The sequence below is a fragment of the Pongo abelii genome, chromosome 13 (genome assembly GCF_028885655.2).
Source record: "Pongo abelii isolate AG06213 chromosome 13, NHGRI_mPonAbe1-v2.0_pri, whole genome shotgun sequence".
Lineage (NCBI taxonomy): Eukaryota > Metazoa > Chordata > Mammalia > Primates > Hominidae > Pongo > Pongo abelii.
The window spans coordinates 18,172,738-18,196,963 of record NC_071998.2 but is presented as its reverse complement, the minus strand read 5'-3'; the positions used below and the strand labels follow the sequence as shown (position 1 = coordinate 18,196,963).

Sequence of the window (24,226 nt, the reverse complement as noted above, 5' to 3'; positions counted from 1 at the left end):
AACCCCATCTCTACAAAAAAAAAATACAAAAAGGCCAGGCACAGTGGCCCACGCCTGTAATCCCAGCACTTTGGGAGGCCGAGGCAAAGTGGATCACCTGAGGTCAGGAGTTTGAGACCAGCTTGGCCAACGTGGTGAAACCCTGTCTCTACTAAAAATGCAAAAAATAATCTGGGCGTGGTGGCACATGCCTGTAATCCCAACTACTCAGGAGGCTGAGGCAGGAGAATCGCTTGAACCCAGGGGGCAGAGGTTGTGGTGAGCCGAGAATTGCACTGCAGCCTGGGCAACAAGAGTGAAACTCCGTCTCGAAAGAAACAAAAAATTAGCCAGGCATGGTGGCCCGCACCTGCAGTCTCAGCTACTCAGGAGGCTGAAGTGGGAGAGTAGCTTGAGCCCGGAGATGGAGGTTGCAGTGGGCCGAGATAGCGCCACTGCACTCCAGCCTGGGAGGCAGAGCAAAACCCATCTCAAAAAAATAAAATAAAATAAAATAAAAATAATAAAAGTCTATTAATTAAAAAAAACAGTTATAGTACCTATCGATTCCTAATTCTTTAAACAGTCAGATGGGTATACACGTTTCAAAAAAGGTTTCCTCATGAAAATGCAAGGTTGGTGTAACTCGTGTTCCTATTCTGAGAATTAAGTAAGTTGTCACCTGTAAAGCATTTTGTCAAGTGTCTGTAATAGTCACTGTGTGAAATGTAAGCTGCTCTCACAATTATGAGACACTTATTCTCATCGTTTGGTATTCCACCTGACCCTCACGACAACCTCTTTGGTATAAACGTGCCATTTTCACATTTTGGGTTGCATGTGTTTTCACGCGTTACGTATGTATTTTGAACAGCTAGCTTCCTCCTCCAACCCCCATAAACCCTGCTGATCACAGATGTTACTCGTTTATGTATTCTAGTATTTGTTCGATTTCATAACCTTATTCATAAAGCTATTTTTATGTACTTTTACTTCCCTTGGCAACTTTGAGTTTAACGGCATACTTCTGAAGGGATAGTAAAGCCTCTCCACTCCCTCTGCACTGCACTGCCCCACACATCTTTTACTGAGTATGAAAAAAAAGAATCAGACCCTCAGAATGGTAGAAAATAGTAAAATGAGCATCATATGCACGTATTATACAGATTTAACAATTCTTCACTTATTACTATATCTGCTTTCATTGTTTTGATAAATTATTTTTAAAGTATTTCAATTAAACTACAAGCATACAATTGTAAATGTTTCTGTACATATCTTTTAAATATAAGAACAATGTCCTACATCTTCTAGCCATTATTCTCAAAGTAACGGTAATTTTCTTTAATATTTCTAATGTCCTGTCGATAGTCATGTTTCCCCAATTGTTAATGTCTGTTTGAAGTGCTTTTTTCTCCAACCAGGACCGCATCAAGAACCACGCTTCGCAGTTTGTGGTCATGCTGACAACCTCCGGGAATTTGGGAAATCCCCGGGCTCCGAAGGTTCCTCCCAGCCAGTCAAAGCAGCAGAAAAAATTATAGTACTTCCTTCGGACGCACGGGCTTACGGGAATTGTAGTTTTCAATGTTAACGCGCCTACCGCGCAGCACTTTGGGAATGGGGCTTCGGCGCTCGCTCTGCGCATGTGTAAACCCAGCCTTACCTCCTGCAGTCCACCCTCCCGGGCCTGAAAGGGACGCGGTGTCCGAGTCTTTAGGTCTGCGCGGGAGCCGAGGCTGCGCACCTGGGGTGAGAGCGTCGGTGACAGGGCTCCGCGCGGTCCAGGAACCTGGGGACGGGCGGGCTTGTGTGCGGAGGACAGCAGCAGGCAGTCTCAGGAGTCCCCAGGATGGCCCTCCCCTCTTCTCCCCGGCCCAGTCCGCGGGCCCAGGCCGAGTCCTGTCCGCAGGTGTAGGGGCTGCTGGGCCCTGCTGGGCCCTGCGGGGTTGCGGGCCGGGAAGAGGAATGTGCCTGGATAAGGTTGACAGCGAACAGGAGGAGGTTACTAGTAACTCGTGTTCCTATTCTGAGAATTAAGTAAGTTGTCACCTGTAAAGCATTTTGTCAAGTGTCTGTAATAGTCACTGTGTGAAATGTAAGCTGCTCTCACAATTATGAGACACTTATTCTCATCGTTTGGTATTCCACCTGACCCTCACGACAACCTCTTTGGTATAAACGTGCCATTTTTAAAAAAATGGACTAAAGTTCATGGGGATGGGTACCCCAGGGCACACACTAGTAGGTGAGAGAGGTGAGATGCAAATGCTGAGAGATGTGACTCCCTCTCCTGCTCGTTCTAATATGCTGTCTGCCTGAAACCCAGACTTGCCAGTACCTGCCTAAAGCCTTCAGAGCACTTATGCAGAGTGGCCTGTTACCAGATCTGTGTAGATGATTGTGAAATAAATGTGGACAGAATCTCACCAAGTGGTAGATACATTCTGTGATTTGTCCGGTCTCTACAGAACCTCTGATTCAGGCTTAGGCTCCTGAATCCTCTTGTATTGTTCCCGCTGTCTCCTCAAAGGCACAGATTGGTATTCTGGTGCTGTGCTGTCCAATAGAAAGATAAGGCAAAACACAAATATAAATCAGAATTTTTAGCCAGGCGCGGTGGCTCATGCCTGTAATCCCAGCAGTTTGGGAGGCCTAGGCCAGTGGATCACTTGAGGCCAGGAGTTCGAGACCAGCCTGGCCATCATGGCAAAAGCCCATCTCTACAAAAATAAAAAAATTAGCCGGGTGTGGTGGTGCACTCCTGTAATCCCAGCTACTTGGGAGGCTGAGGCACAAGAATCGCTTGAACCCGAGGCGGAGGCTGCAGTGAACCGAGATTGCACCACTGCACTCCAGCCTGAGTGACAGAGTGAGACTCTGTCTCAAAAAAGAAAAAAAAAAGAGTTTAGAATTTTTCAGTAGCTACAGTAAAAAAGAAGAGGCAGGCAAAGTCAGTTTTACTGCTTTATTTTACTTAACTCATTGCATCCTAAATATTCGACTTGTGGCACTGGCCAAACTTCAGGTGTTCAATGGTTCTATGTGGCTGATGGCTGCAGTGCTGGATAGCACATTTCTAGTGAATCTCAAGAGTCAGGTTTAGGGTATTAGGTGAAGGTTTCAATTGAGTTTGTTTCTCAGGCCTAAGTCCCAGCCCTTCTGGAGCAAAGCAGCTCCTATGAGGCAGTCAAGAGGGAGTCCTGGGGACTACTGCCATAGAAGAACAGCCCATATGATGGAGACCTCTTCTAGAGCATCAGAGCAGAGGCAGAAGATTCTAGAAAGAAGCAGGTCCTGATTGCTTCCCCAGAGGCGGTTGTTGATTGCCTATATATGCGTCAGATTTCGTGATGTCGCCACATCCAGAAGCCATCACAGACCGTGTGACTTTGCTGTGGACTAACTTGCAGAAGGCAATTCCCTGGGGTTGAGAGGGATGAGTGACTATCAAGCTGAGTGGAAAAAGACACTTTACTGGAGGGCTGGTTAGGTCATGATATCCAGGGAAGACGTAATCAGCTGTCCAGATCCCAAACAGCAGCCTATTTTCCTTTCTGCCTTCACTTCTTCCACATTGTGAGTCCCTCTCACACCGTGTTCATCACCACATGTGGCATTTAGAGTGATAATAATGCTCCCTCTTTCCTGGTAGTAGAGGAAGAATTTCCTATATTGGAAGCCCAAAAATATGGGGCCTGAAATTCCTTGCATGAAACATCCCATCTTTATTTTTTCCATGGAAGCGCTAATTCTGGGTGTAAAGACAGTAAGAACTTGGTTAATAAGTCAGCCCGAGTAGTTCTTTTTTAAAAAAATTATTTTTAAATTTATTTATTTTTGATTTTTTTCTATTTTTAGTAGAGACAGGATTTCGCCATGTTGACCAGGCTGGTCTTGAACTCTTGGCCTCCAGCAGTTCACCCCCGCTCGGCCTCCCAAATTGCTGGGATTACAGGCGTGATCCACTATGCCCGGCTGAGTAGTTCTTTGACATTAGCTTTAATGAAGGTAAACAGCTTCATCTCTGTGTACCTGAACTTGCTTAATCCTTTGTTTTCTTTTTACTTTTTTCGTAGTCAAAAGGGAACATAATTGTTAATAAATCAACATAATTATAAAATCAACAAAAAACAGTATTACTTTACTCAGTGAAAATGTAAGTTTAAGCACACATAATCGTATCAGAGATGCACATATTCAGGTGTGGCTATCTTCGAGTGGTCCTTCCTGTCCCTTTTCAAGAGTCAAAGGGATATTCTGCATTGGGAATCCTTTTCTCCAGCTGAGTGCAATGATTTTTTTTTTTAGGCACATGAATAGGATTACATGCTCCTTGATTACAGTAGGGATATGTCGCAGTAAAACCATTATCAAGTCGAACCATCTCATGTCAGGGACCACCTCTGTAAGAACTGTGAGGCAGACCAGGTCTCTCATGACCCCATTGCTCTTTCCTCCTCCTCAGCTGAACCTCCACAGTTCTCTACACTCTTCCAGGAGCAGCAGAAAATGAACATGTATCAGGTAAGTTCGGTTTTTAAAAACTAGTGTATTTTACAATAGGTTTTGTAAGGGTTTATGTGTCTGTACATTAACATGGAAAAGTAGAAATAGAAATGGATCAGACACATTCATAGAAGATGTAGAAATGCAGATGAATAGCAGAGCAAAGTGGCATGTGGATAGATGCAGATCCTCCGATATTACAAATTTACCAAATTAAGTTTCAGATTTATTTCTGAGGTTATTGACAGTCATGGTGGAGTGTCAGACAGACAATACTCAAACGTTTACATTGATGAGAAAGATAAAGCAAACTGATTTATCATGGAATATAAACATAAAGATAACAAAATGTATCTATTGTTCTTCAAGTAGGTGACTTAGTTAATAAATTGCCAAATAACAGAATATTACTTCTTCAATAGAAGTAGAAATTGTAATGCTAAATTTGAACACGTTCAGTACTATTTTTCAAGTACTCCAATGCAAGGGTTGAATTTAACATTTTTCTGATGAATCAACTGAATGTCTTTAAAATCACTCTCCATAAATGAGTGCCCATGATATTCAGGTTGCTCAGCAGATGGTCCAAAATTCTGTTCTCTTTCAGATATTTCCACACTTAGCATTTAACATCAACTCTCCATGGGATGCCTTGATTTTTTCTTGCCACTTGCCTGGGACCTCCAGTGTCCCTACCCAGAGTATAATCAAATCCAGTGGATGTGGTCTTTTCCTTAACTTGCTTGGCTTTTCCGCAGCACTTGCCTCAATGTTTCACTCTGTCCTGGAACATTTCCGTTAGTGATACTTGCCCCTCACCGGTCCTTCACCGGCTGATGCCTTCATGGAGCCACCTTCCTCGTCCTTTCACTCGGCTCAGCTTCAGTTTCTGTCCTTGGCTCTTTAGTCTTCTCTGTTGTCTCCAAATGATTTTGTCTTCCCTTGTTTTTTTCTTTTTTTAAAACCACTTTTTTGAGATTCATTTCATGTATCTTACCATGTACCCATTTAAAGTGTAGAATTCAGTGATTTTTTTTTTAGTATATTCTCAGATAATGTGCTAATATCACTGCAGTCAATTTTAGAACATTTTTATTGCCTTAGAAGCTGTGTACACTGTAAGTACCACTTGATTCCCTCTGAGCCCCAAACAACCACTAACCTACTCCTCTGTCTCCATAGTTTTGCTGAACCACTCCCTTTATTATTTCTTATAGGCAGTCTTGCCTGTGATGAATTCTCTCAGGTTTTGTTTACCTGGGAAAATTACAGTTTCTCTATTTTTCCTGGATATAGAGGTTATTGGTTGACAGTCTTTGTTTCAGCACTTTGAATATGTCATCCCATTGCCCTCTGTCCTCCATAGTTTCTCATTAGAAATCAGCCTGTAATATGATGACTTGTTTCTCTGTTGCAGCTTTCCGATTGTCTGTCTTTTTAACAGTCTGATTCTCATGTCCAGGTGTGGATTTCTCTTTTCTTTTTTCTTTTCTCTTTTGCTTTTCTTTTTTCTGTTTTTTTTTTTTTTTTTTTTTTTGAGACAGTCTCTCGCTCTGTCACCCAGGCTGGAGTGCAGTGGCATGATCTCGGCTCACTGTAACCTCCACCTTCTGGGTTCAAGCAATCCTTGTGCCTCAGCCTCCTAAGTAGCTGGGATTACAGACATTCACCACCATGTCTGGCTAATTTTAGTATTTTTAGTAGAGATGGGCTTTTACTATGTTGGCCAGGCTGGTCTCGAACTCTTGGCCTCAAGTGATCTGCCTGCCTCCTAAAGTGCTGGGATTACAGGCGTGAGCCACTGCGCCCAGCCAGTGTGGATTTCTTTCTCCAAGTTTATCCTACTTAAAGTTTGTGAAGCATTTTGGGCATGTAGATTTATCATTAATATCAGATTTGTGGGGTTTTTTGGCTATTACTACTTCTGATATTGTTTTAGACCCTTTCTGTCTCTATTCTGTTAGTCTATTTGGCATATGTTGATAAGCTTGATGCTGTCCAACAGTTCATTTCTTGTTATTTTTCCTTCTGTTTCTCACTGCATAATCTCAGTGGGCATGTTGTCCAGTTGCTTCATTCTTCTACCCGTTCAGACCTGCTGTTGAACAGGTGTTTTTGGTAAAATGTTTGTTTTAGTTTTGTACTTTTCAACTTCAGAGTTTCTATTTGGTCCCTTTTTATAGTTTCTGTCCATTTATATCCTTTATCTGGTGAGACATTATTCTAATACTTTCCTTTGGTCCTTACATATCATTTCCTCTAAGTCTTTGACCATATGTAACATAGTTGATTTAAAGTCATCGTCTGTTTAAGTCCAATGCCTGCTTCCTCGTGAGCAGTTTCTGTTGATTGTACTTTTTTCCTGCATATAGGTCTTACTTGGTTGTTTCTTTTCTTGTTTTGCATTTTTTTGTTGAAAACTATACATTTTAAATAAAATAAGGTGGCAACTCTAGAAAACTTTCTCAATTTGCAGGAGTTGTTGTTGAAATTTGTCTAGTGACTTTTTAATTGATTCAGTAGAGCCTGTGTTTATTGTCATGTGTGGCCGCAGAAATCTGCAGAAATTTTCTTAAATGCCTGAAACCTTAAGTAAGGCTCTCAGTCTTTGCCAAAGAGCCTCATGAGTGCTGGGGCATTCCTTCAACAGACATCCAGGCAATTTATAACCCCATGTTAACCTTCACTTCCTTCACTTCCAGTTCACCCCAAACCCTAGGGTCACCCAGGGTGACAGTTTAGGGCCTTCTCACATCTTTCCAGAGCATAATCACAGCCCTGGGCATATGCTCAGCTCTATGCATGTAGGTGACCTAGAGTCTCTAGAATTTATAGGAGCCTTTCGAAAGCTTTATGAACATCCCATTCTCTAGTTTTTCCTTTCTAAAAAGCTTTTCAATTAGGCTGTTATTTATGTCAGGTGTTATCCACCGCCTCAGGTAGCTGCTAAGTTAAACAATTGCCTTTGAATGTTTTTGGCAAATGCCTTCAAAAACAAGGCTTTTCACACTGGGGAACTCTGACTTAATTCAGACAATCAGCCTTGCAAGTCAGCTCTTCCAGGGAACCACAGATTAGGTCAGATAATGAGGGTTTTCTGGGAATGAGGCTTTGGCCAACCTTTGACCCAGTCTGCCTCATCCAGTGGATACCAGGCCGTTGGATTCTCCTGTTGTTTCAGATGTTTCTCAAACCTAATGCTGAGTGGCAGTGAGAGGGAAGGAAATAGGGCAGGTTGAAATGACACAAGATCATTGTTCTTACTGTGATGCAGCTGTTTTTCTCATGTCAGTGTTCTGCAGATTGCTGTAAGCCTTTGGTAGCTTCTAGAGTTCTGAAAAAGTTGATTGTGCAGTTTTTGCCGGCTTCTCATTGCTTTTATGGAAGAAGGAATTTTCTTGGATCTTCAGTATCTTCACTGTCATCACTTGCTAATTTGAATTTGAAGTCTTCTTGTTGTGGAAACTTTCTCTTTTCTCAATTTCTAAGACTCTGCCCCCTCCTGATTCTATTATTATTTTTCGGAAAACATCTCTGGCTTTGTGGCCTGTACTTTTTCTGCTTTATGGTTCCTCAGGTGTTGTTTTTGGTTCTTTTCTTTCTTCAATCCCTGTGTGCTCAAGGAGCTGTCTGTCTGTCTCTGCTAACTTTACTCACCACCTAAATTGCTAGTGACTCCTAAATGCTTATCTTCATCCCCATCTTACCTTCTGTGCTCTAAAATCATGTGTATCCTGGTTGAAGGAACAGTTCTAGCTACGTATCAACATGAACAGAACTCTCACTGAGTCTTCTAACACATGCTTTCTTCTTTCCCAAATACCAATTTTGGCACCACCAAGCAGCTGCTTATTTTGAAATATACATTACATTGTTTTTCACTCTAGTCATCATCCTGTGCAATAGCTCAAAAACTATTCCTCTTATGTAACTGAAACTCTGTGCCCTTGACCAATGCGTCCCCATTCCTCACCCCTCACCCCCAGCCTCTGGTAACCACCATTCTACTCTCTACATCTATGAGTTTGAACTTTTTAGATTCCACATGTAAGTGAATATAATTTGAAATATTTGTCTTTCTGTCAATTAAAAAATTTTTTTAAAAGGAGCTTCTCATACAGCTAGATTGAGTAGCTGTACAAGAAAGTATTGTATTAAATGGGTGTTGCTTCTCTTCTGTGATTATATCCCTATTCTTACATCCATTGCTGTGACCTCAGTGTAGGAAGTGTTCTTTTATGCGAGTCTCTTTGGTTACAACTATTGTAGCTGTTCTCAGCTCTTCACCTGCTCTACCCTTATATATTTCTATACATTTATTTATACATAAGTTTGGTCAGGGTATCTCCAGACTTCACATATATCCCTTTCTTAGCCCCCAGAATTTACAGTGATGATGTCCAGGGAGGGTGTGAACGTCCCAGAGACTACCCCGGATAATTTGCGGAGATGTGGAAGAAGGAAGGAGGTGGTTGGAAGGAAGTTGTTTTACATTGAATTTTTTTTGTCTTACAAAAACCTAGAATTCATAAACACATAGAGAAATTATGGCAAGTTAAAAAATGTTTTAATTGAGTTACATATGTTAAGATAATTTTGGGTCTAAAATAGGTCTTTATAACCATTCATTTGAGTAGTAGCTCTCAAAGATATTTTCTGTGTCACCCAATTCTGAACCGTTGAACAAACCATTGTTATATTTGTTGTGATAAATGTTGTTACAGGCATCAGTGTCATTCCAGGACGTGACTGTGGAATTCACCCAGGAGGAGTGGCAGCACCTGGGCCCTGTCGAGAGGACCCTGTACAGAGATGTGATGCTGGAGAACTACAGCCACCTCGTCTCAGTGGGTGAGCACAGCTTACCATGGGGCTCTCTCAAGAATATATGTCCCTTTTTAAAAAGTATCAAAACACATGGACCCTATATAGAGATTAAAGGGCTTTGGATTAAAAGGTCTGAAGTAGTTGAAACCTTTACAGAAACAAAAGCAACATGTCATTACTTTCCCATTAAAAATTTCAAATGAATACCCTCAGTTAATGCTTTGCTGCCATATCTTTTTTTACTTTTGGAAACCCAAAAGCCTGTGAATCTGGTCCATGTATACCCTCAATTATTTTGTTTACAGGATATTGCATTACTAAACCCAAGGTGATCTCCAAGTTGGAGAAAGGAGAAGAGCCGTGGTCCTTAGAAGATGAATTCCTGAACCAGAGGTACCCAGGTGAGTGGGCATTAACAGAAGGAGCCCCCTGGGGGTACTTAGACTTTAGAGGGAGAGCACCTTTGAAAGCTTTTTTGAAACAGCTTTATTGAGATATAATTCACATGCCTACAATTCACTCCTTTAAAGTGTACAGGTCAGTGACTTCAAGCAACCACAGATCAAAACTATTCAGGGAAGAAATATTGCACTTTCATTCAACATGTATAGACATTTTTTTCCTGTCACTATTCCCTGAACAATACAGTATAACAACTATATACATGGCATTTAGATTGTTATTAGGTAGCATAATTAATATGGTGATGATTTAAAGTATACAAGAGGATGTGCATAGGTTATATGCAAATACTATGCCATTTTGTATCAAGGACTTGGGCATTTGTGGATTTTGGTATTTAAGAGAATCCTGGAACCAATTCCCCATGGATACCAGGGGATGACTGTATATGCAGACATCACCACAGTTAATTGTCATCACCTCAAACATACCTGTACCCTTTAGTTATCACTCTCCCATCCCCCCTGCCCTCTGCAGCCCTAGGTAACCACAGTCTACTTCTGTGTCTATAGATATGCCTATTTTAGACATTTTATATAAATTGAATCATATATAATATGTGGTCTTTTGTGATTGGTTTATTTTGCCTAGCATAATGTTTACAACTGATATAAAATACATGTTTCATTCTTTTTATGGCCAAATAATGTCCCGTTGTATGGATACACCACCTGTTTGTCCATTTATCAGTCAGTAGATATTTGGGATTCCACCTACAAATAATGCTAATATAAACATTTATTTACAGGTTTCTGCATGGACAATTGTTTTTATTTCTCTTGTGTATATTCCTAGGAGTGAAACTGCTGGGTCATATGGTATCTGTGTCTTTGTCTGTTTGAGGAACCACCAGACTGTTTTTCTAAATGCAGCATTTTTCCATTCCTAACAACAGCATATGGGGGTTCTGATTTCTCCACATCCTCACCAATACTTGTTATTATTTGACTTTTTGATTCTAGCCACCCCAGTGGATGTGAAGTGATATCTCACTGTGGTTTTGATGCACATTTCTGTATTAGTCAGCTAGGGCTATCATAATAAAATACCGTAGGCTGGGTAGCTTAAACAACAGAAATTCTCATGATTCTGGAGGCTGGGAGTCCAAGATGAAAGTACTAATAAGTTGGTTTCTGGTGAAGCGTCTCTCCCTGGCTTGAAGACAGCCACTTTCTTCCTGTGTGTTCATGTGGCCTTTCCTCTGTGCACATGCAGTGGGAGAGAGAGAATACTCTGGTGTTTCTTCCTCTTCTTATAAAGGTATCAGTACTACTGGATTAGGGTCCTTCCCTGTGACCTCATTTTTACCCTTTTTGCCTCCTTGAAGGCCTTGTCTGCAAATACAGTTACACTGGGGGTTAGCGCTTCAAGATAAGAATTTGGGAAGGACACAAATAAGTCTATAACAATTTCCCTGGTCACTAATGATATCAGGCATCTTTTTATATGCCTATTAGCCTTTGTACGAATAAATGATTCCAGAAATCTTAAAAAGTTAGAGTTTTCAATGTCATTTTTAGAATAAAAAAGTAAAATCATCTTATTAGAAGTGAAGCACAATTAAGGTTTTTGTTTGAAGCCGTACCAACACATAGCGTCACATAAAGATTGACATAATTTAGATCAAGTATGTTGCTCAGTCACTAAATGTAAATTATTGGATCATATTGATTGTCTAAAAAGGATATCCCTAAATAAGTAACATAGAAAGATCATTATAAAAGATCAGTAAAGTTGGGCCGGGCGCGGTGGCTCATGCCTGTAATCCCAGCACTTTGGGAGGCCAAGGTGGATGGATCACGAGGTCAGGAGATCGAGACCATCCTGGCTAACATGGTGAAACCCCATCTCTACTAAAAATACAAAAAATTAGCCGGGCGCCTGTAGTCCCAGCTACTTGGGAGGCTGAGGCAGGAGAATGGTGTGAACCCGGGAGGCAGAGCTTGCAGTGAGCCAAGATAGCGCCACTGCACTCCGGCCTGAGTGAAAGAGTGAGACTCCGTCTCAAAAAATAAAAAAAAAAATCAGTAAAGTTGTTGAGTCAATAAAGATAAAATAATGTAGGTTTCATGTTCTATATCATTCAGATTTGAATTCAGGCAAGAAATTCATTAAAGTAGGAAAAGCTCTCATTCAAGAGGACAGGGAAATGAAAACCTTTAAGGATTTGAATGACTGCACCAAATAATATAATATCAATGTTTCTAAAACATAAAATAATGGAATTCTAAGAACTTAAAACTCATTAGAATTAGGACATCATAATATGTCTCATCTGATTAAACAGTAGGTACAATGGACATTAAATAAATAGGCCTAGAGAGGGTATAAATTACATTTGTATTAAAGTGAACCATACATTTGTGTATATGTATGCTAATGCAAAAAACAAAACTTTCATGGTTTAATGGAATAATGATAAAATAGAGTATACTATTAGTCTAAAGAGAAAACCTCAATAAATCTAACAAATTAGAATAAACACAAACAGTATTCTCTGAACCTAGTTTGGTAAATCTAGAAATTAATAATAAAATGAAAAAAATCCACTTGAAAAAATTTTAAAGTATATCTTTTAAACAATATACAAAAAAGTGTAATGCAATTTTGGATTTGATTTCTGTAATGAAATAATTGTAACTGCCAGTTAGAAACCATCAGGTGTAGCTAAAGTAGTGGACAGAAGGAAGTTCGTAGTCTCAATAAATTAAGCAAGAACAGCATCAAAAATACAACAGTGAAAACAGAAGAATTTAAAAGTAACATTAGAAATTAATAAAATGGAAAACAAATGGAATGTTTCTTACAAGAAAAATAAAATGAATTAAACTTCAGCTAACCCTATCAAAGATAAAAGAGAGGAAACACCTGTATAATAAATTCAAGTCGGGATACATTTGTAAAGAGGTAATGCTATACCAAACACAATCCCATTCATAAAAACGAGTGATACAGGAGGATTTGCTGCTCTACCAGATATTGAGGCTTTATGTAAAGTGCTGTGTAGCCAAGTAGCATGGAGCTGGGGGGTGGGATGATTTAGTAAATTAGTGAAACAGAGTAGAAAGTTCAAGAAAAAAATATGAGGCCAGGCTTGGTGGCTCATGCCTGTAATCCCAGCACTTTGGGAGGCCAAGGTGGGTGGATCACAAGGTCAGGAGATGGAGACCCGTCTCTACTGAAAATACAAAAAAATCAGCCAGGCGTGATGGCAGGCACCTGTAGTCCCAGCTACTTGGGAGGCTGAGGCAGGAGAATGGCGTGAACCCAGGAGGCAGAGCTTGCGTTGAGCCGAGATTCCACCACTTCACTCCAGCCTGGGCGACAGAGCAAGACCCCATCTCAAAAACAAAAAAAAAAAAAAGAGAGAGAAAAGAAGACATATACTTGATAGACATCTTAGATAGACGACACTGGAGAACAATGAGGAAAGGATCTTAAGGTATCCATATAGATCAAAACAAAACAAAAAGTCGAATTCAGTTGGCTTAAGACCTAATTATCAAAGCAAAAGTAGAAATATTCTAGAAGATCATATAGAATAGGTTAATGACTCTTCTTAGGGAAGGATTTAATAAAATGCAGAATGCATTACCCAGGGGAAGGATGGAGTAAATGTATTCCTTTCTACTCTATCCACTAAGTGCAGCTAAATGTCTGTATATAGAGGCATGCCTCAGAGATATTGCAGTTTCTGTTCCAGACCACTACAGTGAAGCAAATTTCACAATAAAGCAGGTTACACACAATGTTTGTTTTCCTAGGGCTTATAAAAGTTTTATGTTTACACTATACTTTAGTCTTTTAGATGTGCAATAACATGTCTAAAAAACAGTATGCATGCCTTAATTAAAATATTTGTTTGCTAAAAACTGCTGAGTCAGACACAAAGTGAACACTTGCTGTTGGAAAAATGGCACCAACAGACTTGCCCAACTCAGGGTTGCCACAAACCTTCAGTTTGTAAAAAATGCAATATCTAGCCAGGCACAGTGGCTCACACTTGTAATCTCCGAAACTTGGGAGGCTGAGGCAGGCAGATCACTTGAGGCCAGGAGTTTGAGATGAGCCTAGCCAACATGGCAAAACCCTGTCTCTACTAAAAATACAAAAAAATTAGCCAATCATGGTGGCTCGTGCCTGTAATCCCAGCTGCTTGGGACGCTGAGGCATGAGAATTGCTTGAACCTGGGAGGTGGAGGTTATGGTGAGCCAAGATCACACTACTGAAGGGTGGAAAGAAGAATGAAGATGCACTAGGGGTCTTGGCATCTGACAAAATACAAGGTGGTTAGTGTTATCAGAGTCCTTGTGGGGCTCCTGATCTTTCACCCATGCCCAGGGTTAATGTAGAAGCCTCAGCTAGGCACAGTGGCTCACACCTGTAATCCTAGCATTTTGGGAGGCTGAGGCGGGCGGATCACCTGAGGTCAGGAGTTCGAGACCAGCCTGACCAATGTTGCAAAACCCCATCTCTACTAAAAGTACAAAAATTAGCCAGGCGTGGTGGCAGGTGCCTGTAATCCAAGCTACTCAGGAGGCTGAGGCAGGAGAATCGCTTGAACCCAGGAGGCAGAGGTTGCAGTGAGCCGAGATTACGCCACTCCATTCCAGCCTGGGCAACAAGAGAGGGACTGTCTCAAAAAGAAGGAAAAAAAAAAAGTAGAAGCCTCCTCTTCCACCCCCAGGGCATCAGATCAGTGGGGAACTGGACTTCCATCCCCACGTAGCAGGCAGTGATGCTGCACCTCACTCCCGCTAGTATAACTTCAGAGGAGGCTCACTAAAACTGAATATTAATTTTGATAAAGTCCAACTTACTAATTTTCTTTTACAGAACCTGCTTTTGTTGTTCTATCTAGAAACTTTGAAACTCAAAGTAACAGATTTAGGAATCCTATTTTCTTCTAGAAATTTTGCAGCTTCAGTTTTTACACTTAGTTGATAATCCATTTTGTGTTAAATTCTATAGAAAGTATGAGTTCTGTGTCAAGTTTAATGTTTTTGGAACAGGGAGTCCAGTTATTCCAGCATCACTTTTTGAAAAGACTGTTACTTCTCCACTGAATAGCATTTCCACCTTTCTTAGAAAACAGATGGCTGTACATTTGTGGGTCTATTTTTGTAGTTTCTATTCCTTTTCATTCATCTACATGTCTTTGCTTATGCCAATACCACATTAACTTGATTACTCTAGCTTATTAAGTTTTGAAGTCAAGTACTTCTCCAGTTTTCATCTTCTGTATAAATTTTTAAGTGAGGTTCATAATCTTTACAAAGGAAACATGTTGGCATTTAAACTGGAGTGGCATTGAATCTGTAGAGCTTAGGAGAACTGACATCTTAACAACGTACAGTCTTCCAGTCCATACACAAAATATCCCTACTGATTTATTTACTATTTCTTTGATTTCTTTCATCAATGTCTTTTAGTTTTTAGAGCACAGATAATGAGGCTTTTTAAATTTTTGTTTTTAATTTTGTTTTGGTGCTGTGATAAATATTGTTTCTGTGATTTGAAATTCCAATTCGTCATTGTATGTTTGTAGGCATAGATTTGTATATTGGCCTTAGATTCTGCCCTTGCTAAAAACACTTTATTAGTTCAAGGAACTTTTTTGATTTTAAATTATTTTCTGTGTAAATTTACTCTATATCTTTGTGTTTTTATTCTTACCTTTTTGCACTGGCCGGTCCTTCCAGTGCAATCTTGTGTAAAGCTACTGGTAGTGGGCATCTTTGTCTTTTTCCTGATCTTAGAGGGAAAACATTCAGTCTGTCTTGAGTATAATGTTAGTTATAGGCTTTTTATAGATTACTTTTATTAAATTAATAAATGGATTTTGAATTTTGTTAAAATTTTTGGCATTGGTGTATTGTGTGATTTTAGTTCTTCAGACTACTGGTAGATTACATTGACCTGAAATGCAGCATAAAAACTATAGTTTTTATAGTATTGCAGTGTAGTAACTGTTTGGCATTTTTGAGGTAAATTTCACTGATATATTATCTATGTTTATATATTTTGGTGTACTTTTTGGGACATTTTTGCATTTATGTTATGGGAGATATTGGTCTGAAAGTTTCTTTTCTTGAATAGTATTTGCCTAATCTTGCTATGAGGATGAGGCAGGCCTTATAAAATGATTTGGGAAATATTCCATCTTTTATTTTCTAGAAGACATTGTGTAGGATTGATATTATTTCTTCCTTGGATGTTTGGTAAAATTTACTAGTTAAAACCATTTGGTCCAGAAGTTGTTCTTTGGAACTGCACACGCACACACACACACACACACACACACACACACACACACACACACACACACACAGAGGAAGATTTCATTACATTCTTAAGCCTTATTTACATATGCAAACATAGTTAAAATTTGAGTAAATTAGACATTCAGTTAACATATCCTCCATCATAATGAAGTAAGTTAATATGTTGTCATAAATATCCTTTTCACTGACAGCTCATTTAGAAAAAAATGTCTTTTAGATTATTCTGCCATTATGTTTTAACATTTGACATAGAATATATTCTCTGTGGTTATAATACACATTCACCTGTCCCTTCTTTCCACTTAGATTGTCCAAATAAAGTTAGTTTGCTGTTATAGTTAAAAAAAAAAAGAGAGATTAGAATGCTGTTACAAAACGGTGTCAGAGCTAGCTACTTCACTTTTCACCATGTAAGGATATAACAAGAAGTGAGTGGTCTGTAAACCAGAAGACGTCTTCACAAGAACACAGTCATGTTGGCACCCTAATCTCAGACTTCCAGTCTCCTTCACTGGGAAAAATAAATGTGTATTCTTTAAGCCATTTAGTCTATGGTAATTTGTTGCAGGAGCCCGAACTAAGACAGAGTTATTGTTAATGTTGTTGTATTATCTCGTGAATGTCTGTTAGTAGTTAGTCCTCTCTTGAATTTTTGGTATTGATAATTTGTGTCTTCTCTTTTTTTCTCTCTGATGGTTTTTATCATTAAAAAAAACTTTTAAAAAAATTAAGCTTTTGGTTTGACTCTTTTGTCATCCTTCTACTTTCTTTCAGCTTAATGTCCTGTCTTTATTTAGTTTCCTAAGGGGGAAACAAGCATCTGACTGGAGATCTTTCTTTTCAAATATAATTTTTTTAAAGACAGAGTCTCACTCTGTCACCCAGGCTGGAGTGCCGTGGCGCAGTCTCAGCTCACTGCAACTTCCACCTCCCAAGTTCAAGCAATTCTCCTGCCCCAGCCTCCTGAGTAGCTGGGATTACAGGTGTGCACCACCATGCTCGGCTAACTTTTGTATTTTTAGTAGAGAAGGGGTTTCACCACGTTGGTCAGGCTGGTCTCAAACTCCTGACCTTGTGATCCACATGCCTCAGCTTCTCAAAGTGCTGGGATTACAGGTGTGAGCCACCCCATCCGGCCAAAAAAATTTCAACCCCAAATTTATCTCTGTATACTGCCTTAGCTGCATCCACAAATTTCTGTATTCTAAGTTGTTTTGTTTACATTCACTTCAAAATATCTCATTTGAGAATTCTTCTTTCACCCATGGGTTAATTAGGAATGTATAACTTACAGTTCTTTTGTATTTCTCCAGATAAATTTGTGTTTACTGATTTCTGGTATAATTTCTCTGTGGCCTAAGATCATCCTCTGTATAATTTATTTCTTCTATATTTGTGAAGGTTTGTCTTACAGTCTAGAATATAGTCTGTTTTGATTATTGTTCCATGTGCATTTGAGAAGAATGTGAATTCAGCTGTTGAATGCATTGTGTCTTCAGGTTTGAAGCCATGGTTATCACAAGTGCTACTTTATCTTATCTCTTCTGCTTGAGTATTGGGCCTACTGTGTATTCCTGCCTCTGCTCTTACTTCTGTGCTTTTTTTCTTCTTTCCTTCCCATAGCTGCTATGAGTTCCTGTCAGTGCCCTAAAACAACTTATTATATTCTTGCCCTTGCAGATTAAGACATTTGTTCCATAAATAGATGATAATTTGGTTCCAGGCAGAATTTTGGTAGTGGCTGCTGTGACCATCTCCCAGCATATGCCAAGAATGGAACTTTCTCAGGATTCTTCATGGCTCATGGAAGAAAACATATAAGAGCATGCAGATCCTGTGTATCTATGGCAGGGAACATTAGCTCCCTGCTCAGTCTCCATGGAACCACAGGAGTGTATCATTTTGGTTTGGCCTGAGCATGAGAAAACATCAAAAGTGTTTCCTGTTCTGTTAGACCACCATTTTCTCAGACCTCTGGCTGGAAGAAGCAGGCTTTTCTTTGTGCTCTTTTTGTCTGTGCCTGTCAGTGCAGGATTGTAGGTTTCTTCAGCACCCAGTCTAGGATATAGAATAGCCTTGGAATTCCATACTGTGTCATTTCTTAAGTCCTGAAGTCCACTTTCTTTCCATTTTGTAGTCTTTGTATATTTGTTAATCTTTTTTTGTTGTTTTGTTTTTTTCTCTAGGGATTTTTAATTGTAAGAGGGAAGGTGGGAGGAAAGGGGTTACTACTCCACCTTGACTGGCCCCGGAAATAATTCCTGTTTTATAAACAGCATGGATGAGGAGAGAATCTGTCTGTGTGCATGAATTATTTAATATTTGGAAACATGACCAGAAACAATAGAATAAAATACATAACAAAACATGGGCCAAGCACAGTGGCTCATACCTGTAATCCCAGCACTGTGCGAGGTCAAGGCGGGAGGATCGCTTGAGCTCAGGAGTTTAAGATCAGCCTGGGCAATGTAGCAAGACCCTGTCTCCACTAAATATAAAAAAAATTAACAGGACATGGTGGCATATCCCTATAGTCCCACCTAGTAGGGAGGCTGAAGTGGGAGGATCACTTGAGCCTAGGAGTTCAAGGCTGCAGTGAGCTATGATCACACCACTGCACTCCAGCCTGGGTGACAGAGCAATACCCTATCTCAAAAACCAAAACCAAAATCAAAATATGAGTATAAGTTCTTCTCCATGAGAAATGTAAGATTTATAGTATATTTTCAATTTTTCTCATTTTAGGATATTTTAAAGTTGATCACATCAAAGGGATCTGGGAAAAACAAGAAAAACCTCTGTGGCAAGAAATATTCATCAATGATGCTGACAAAACATTGAGTAAAGAAGGACAGAAAGTTTTAGAAAAACCATTTAATCTGGAAATAGCTCCAGAGTTCTCAGAAAAAATATCCTGTAAATGTGACTCACGTAGAATGAATTTGCCAATTGCTTCTGAATTAATTATAAGTGAGAGAAAATATTCAAGAAAGAAGACTGAATACATGAATGTGTGTGAGAAATTGCAGCTTGATATTAAGCATGAGAAAGCTCATGCTGGAGAGAAATCTTATGAACATGGTGAAAATGCGAAAGCTTTCAGTTATAAGAAAGATCAGCATTGGAAATTTCAAACTTTGGAGGAATCTTTTGAATGTGATGGATCTGGACAAGGTTTACATGATAAGACAATTTGTATTACACCTCAGAGTTTTCTAACAGGAGAAAAGTCCTGTAAGGATGATGAATTTAGAAAAAACTTTGATAAAACCACTTTATTTAACCACATGAGAACTGCCACAAGGGGGAAATGCTCTGATCTTAATGAATATGGGACATCCTGTGACAAAACCACTGCTGTTGAATACAATAAAGTTCACATGGCTATGACACACTATGAGTGTAATGAAAGGGGGATTAATTTCAGTAGGAAGTCACCCCTCACTCAATCTCAGAGAACTATTACGGGATGGAGTGCTTTTGAAAGCAATAATTGTGAAGAAAATTTTAGCCAGAGCTCAGCCCATATAGTACGTCAGAAAACACAAGCTGGAGATAAATTTGGTGAACATAATGAACATACAAATGCCCTCTACCAGAAATTAGACTTTACAGCACATCAGAGGATTCATACACAAGATAAATTCTACCTTTTGGATGAACATGGGAAATGCAGAAAATCCTTTTACCAGAAAGCACACCTCATTCAGCATCAGAGGCCCCACTCAGGAGAGAAAACTTACCAATATGAGGAATGTGCAAAATCCTTTTGTTCAAGTTCACTTCCTATTCAGCATCCTGGAACTTATGTGGGATTCAGACTTTATGAATGTAATGAATGTGGGAAAGCTTTCTGTCAGAATTCAAACCTCAGTAAACATCTGAGAATTCACACAAAAGAGAAACCTTGTGATAACAATGGCTGTGGGAGATCTTACAAGTCACCCCTCATAGGACAGCAGAAAACAGATGCAGAGATGGAACTCTGTGGTGGCAGTGAATATGGGAAGACATCACATCTCAAAGGACATCAGAGAATTCTCATGGGGGAGAAACCCTATGAATGTATTGAATGTGGGAAAACTTTCTCCAAGACATCACATCTCAGAGCACATCAGAGAATTCACACAGGTGAAAAACCCTATGAATGCGTTGAATGTGAGAAAACTTTCTCTTATAAGACACACCTCAGTGTACATCAGAGAGTTCACACAGGGGAGAAACCCTATGAGTGTAATGACTGTGGGAAATCTTTTACCTATAACTCAGCCCTGAGAGCACATCAAAGAATTCACACAGGTGAGAAGCCCTACGAATGCAGTGACTGTGAGAAAACTTTTGCCCATAATTCAGCCCTCAGAGCACATCATAGAATTCACACGGGGGAGAAACCTTATGAATGTAATGAATGTGGAAGGTCTTTTGCCCATATTTCTGTTCTCAAGGCACATCAAAGAATTCACACAGGGGAGAAACCCTATGAATGTAGTGAATGTGGGAGATCTTTCACCTACAATTCAGCCCTGAGAGCACATCAGAGAATTCACACAGGTAGAAAACCCTATGAATGTAGTGACTGTGAGAAAACTTTTGCCCATAATTCAGCCCTCAAAATACATCAGAGAATTCACACGGGGGAGAAACCCTATGAATGTAATGAATGTGAGAAAACGTTTGCCCATAATTCAGCCCTTAGAGCACATCAGAACATCCACACAGGGGAGAAACTCTATGAATGTAGTGAATGTGGAAAAACTTTTTTCCAGAAGACACGCCTCAGTACACATCGGAGAATTCACACAGGGGAGAAACCCTATGAATGTAGCAAGTGTGGGAAAACTTTCTCCCAGAAATCATACCTCAGTGGACATGAGAGAATTCACACAGGGGAAAAACCGTATGAATGTAACATATGTGGGAAAACTTTTGTCTATAAGGCAGCCCTCATAGTGCATCAAAGAATTCACACAGGGGAGAAACCCTATGAATGTAATGAATGTGGGAAAACTTTCTCCCAAAGAACACACCTCTGTGCACATCAGAGAATTCATACTGGGGAAAAACCCTATGAGTGTAATGAATGTGGGAAAACGTTTGCTGATAATTCAGCCCTCAGGGCACATCACAGGATTCACACAGGGGAGAAACCCTATGAATGTAATGAATGTGGGAAGACTTTCTCCAAGACATCACATCTCAGAGCACATCTTAGAACTCGCTCAGGGGAGAAACCCTATGAATGTAGTGAATGTGGGAAAACCTTCTCTGAGAAGTCGTATGTTAGTGCACATCAGAGAGTTCATACGGGGGAGAAACCCTACGAATGTAATGTATGTGGGAAGCCATTTGCCCATAATTCAACCCTCAGAGTACATCAAAGAATTCACACAGGGGAGAAATCCTACGAATGTAATGATTGTGGGAAAATGTTCTCCCAGAAATCACACCTTAGTGCACACCAGAGAATTCACACAGGGGAGAAACCCTATGAGTGTAATGAATGCGGGAAAGCTTTTGCCCAGAATTCAACTCTCAGAGTACACCAGAGAATTCACACAGGGGAGAAACCCTATGAATGTGATGAATGTGGGAAAACTTTTGTCCGTAAGGCAGCTCTTAGGGTACATCACACCAGAATGCATACCAGAGAGAAAACCCTAGCATGTAATGGATTTGGGAAGCCCTAAGGGAATGCATACCTTACCACGTAACACATAGTGCAGAAACTCATGTGACATAGGCTGGGAACTTGTTTCCCTTATCCATTTTCCTTTTTCATTAGGCTCATAGCTTGTCAAAAAATTCCAATATGCCATTTATTCAGGTGGGGCTGACCATGGGATGTGGTGCTAATGATATATATTACATTTACTCTTGGCCCTTAAAAAAAACCACCTCACAGTCTTCCTGGTTCATAAGATGGATTTGGAGGTTATTTCTGCAGCAAACTTGGGTCCTGTGTGTTAAAAACCATAGAGCACAAGGTCAAGGACGCTAGAGTCTGAAAAACGAACAGAATTCACTTCCAGGTCTTCACCAGGGTTTTGTTTTTGTTGCTTTAAAGCAAGAGTTAAGTTTATAGTCTGTTAAGCTCTTACAAATTTGGCTAATTAGTTAAATGGATATAGTTTAGCTTAAACTTTCCGTTAGAGTGAGATGAAACCCTATGAGTATAATCAGTTTTAAAAAAACTAATCAGTTTATTGTGCATCAGAGACGTCACATGAAGAAGAAAACTTGTCAACATCCAGGATGATCAGGAGCCTTCATTAAAACAAATTTTAGGGAAAACCACAAAAGCCTTCTTAAAGTGAATTGCATTAAACATCAATTATAATAAAATTTCATATTTTGAATAAATGACATTTTTCCTAGGTATTTTTTTCTGAGGAAATATGTCAGTTTTAGAATTGGAGATAAAATGTTCACCTAGAACTGATGTACCAAGCTTCTGTTTTGTAATATCAAAAATTTTATAGAACATATATAAGAAAATATTTACCTATAGAAAAACTCACTGTAGAATGTGAAGTTAAAAATGGAATAATTTGAATTCTATGGAGAATATGAATAAATGTGAATAGTCTGAGCTCTGTGGAAGATCTTTTAGTCTGTATATAAACGTTATAACTCACTGGTGAGTTCTAGTGGGCGCCAACAGCCAAATCTGCACTGGGCATGTTCACTTCCTTTTCTGAGTGACTCTGTCCTCTGTTGGCTTCCCTCAATGCTGTTAGATTTTGGCCTGCCTGCTATGTCTAGATATTAATTAGTTTTGTCCTAAAACTAGTCTTGCCTATTCTTCTAGGACCTTGGAGATAGCTGAGATTTCCCCAGTCACCTTGTGTGTTTGTGTGTTTGGAGGGGGGTTGCTGGGGAGGACAGGGTGATTCTTACATACTTTTTGTTTGCCTTTATTTTTATTTTACCCCACTCCACTTGCTCATTTTGCACAGGATGATTATAAAGCAAGTGGTCTCCTCTCCTCTGTTGTATGCATATAGCCTCAGCATCCTGTTTGGAATATTTTCCTCCAACATCATGATGCCTCCTCACACTGCGTCGCAAACCAGTGGTATTTCTACCAAACGAAGACAGCAGGTTTTGGAATTGGAATGAAAAGGGCTACTTTGTCCCAGAAGTACAGTCCTGGTACGAGAAAGCAGACTCACTTTTGGTAAAACAATATAGTGTGGCATAATCTTAGCCAAGAAAGCATTTAGTTAATGTGCCATCACTTTAGCCTATGGTTTGATGAGCACAGAAAAAAAGTAGACAAAATCATTTTTAAAACCTAGACCAGTAACAATTTTTCCCAGCCCTGATCATCTTGCTTTCTGCAAGTTTGATCTGATAGGTTAAGCATGAGGACAATAAATCAGTTGACCCAAGAAAAATGTCTCTAATGCCCATCCCTTGTTATATTGTGGGCAAGGATAGTGTGAGGGAGAATGATGGCATCTTTAGAATTAGTTACAGGACAGGTGTCTCCTTGACACTGTTGTTAACAGTTAATTGAGTAGCATCACTGCAAAGATGAACCATAAAAGAAGAGCCCAGCTTCGGATGAGGACCATATCAGCACCTCCAGGGCTGGCACATCAGACACTGAGGGACTACTTTGGGCAGCTCATGAGGAAAAAGGGAGGAATGATGAAGGAGTTGGTGTGGGACTGGCCCTGGCGCTGCTTACCTCCTCAGGTACTTACTGCTCCTGGCAGAAAGGTGCCGTCTGTTATGGAAATATGTTTCCTTCTTTTTTATTCTCCTTAGTCTCTGATACCATGATGCTACTTGAGCTTACTGCACAGTGCCCAAGGGAATTGAGGGTCAAAAAGCATGCCTTTCTGCATGCTTAATTTTCAGAAAAGTATAGATGAAAAGGAGTACTCTTTTTTAAAAAAATTATTTGAGAATGTATTTACAGAAAAATTACAATGATAGTTTGTATATACTCCTCACCCAGTTTCCCCTATTAGCATATTACTATGGTATATTTTTATAACTAAGAAACATTGATAACATTATTAACTAGACACTTTTTTTTTCAGATTTCACTAGTTTTTCCCTATTGTGCTTTTCTACTTCATGATCATGTTTGGGCTCAGAAAAGGATACGCTAAAGTGAAGGCCTCAGAAGCTACGTTTTCTCTGTCAGTTATGG

The 24,226-nt window shown here is 39.7% G+C and overlaps 1 protein-coding gene across 3 annotated transcripts; it reads left to right on the top strand.

Moving 5' to 3' along the window:
• Positions 1 to 1,642: 1,642 nt before the first annotated feature.
• LOC129047171 (zinc finger protein 658) lies at positions 1,643 to 22,651 on the top strand. Of its 3 annotated transcripts, none has more exons than XM_024252869.3 (5): positions 1,643 to 1,731; positions 4,448 to 4,506; positions 9,213 to 9,339; positions 9,621 to 9,716; positions 18,808 to 22,651. In XM_024252869.3, the coding sequence occupies exons 2-5, from the start codon at positions 4,492 to 4,494 to the stop codon at positions 21,747 to 21,749; spliced, it is 3,180 nt and encodes a 1,059-aa protein (XP_024108637.3). In that variant the 5' UTR covers positions 1,643 to 1,731; positions 4,448 to 4,491; the 3' UTR covers positions 21,750 to 22,651. The 3 variants fall into 3 exon arrangements, with proteins under 3 accessions (XP_024108637.3, XP_054375650.2, XP_063570203.1); XM_054519675.2 differs by lacking the exon at positions 1,643 to 1,731 and adding an exon at positions 1,931 to 2,019; XM_063714133.1 differs by lacking the exon at positions 1,643 to 1,731 and adding an exon at positions 2,026 to 3,990.
• The last annotated feature ends 1,575 nt before the right edge of the window (positions 22,652 to 24,226 follow it).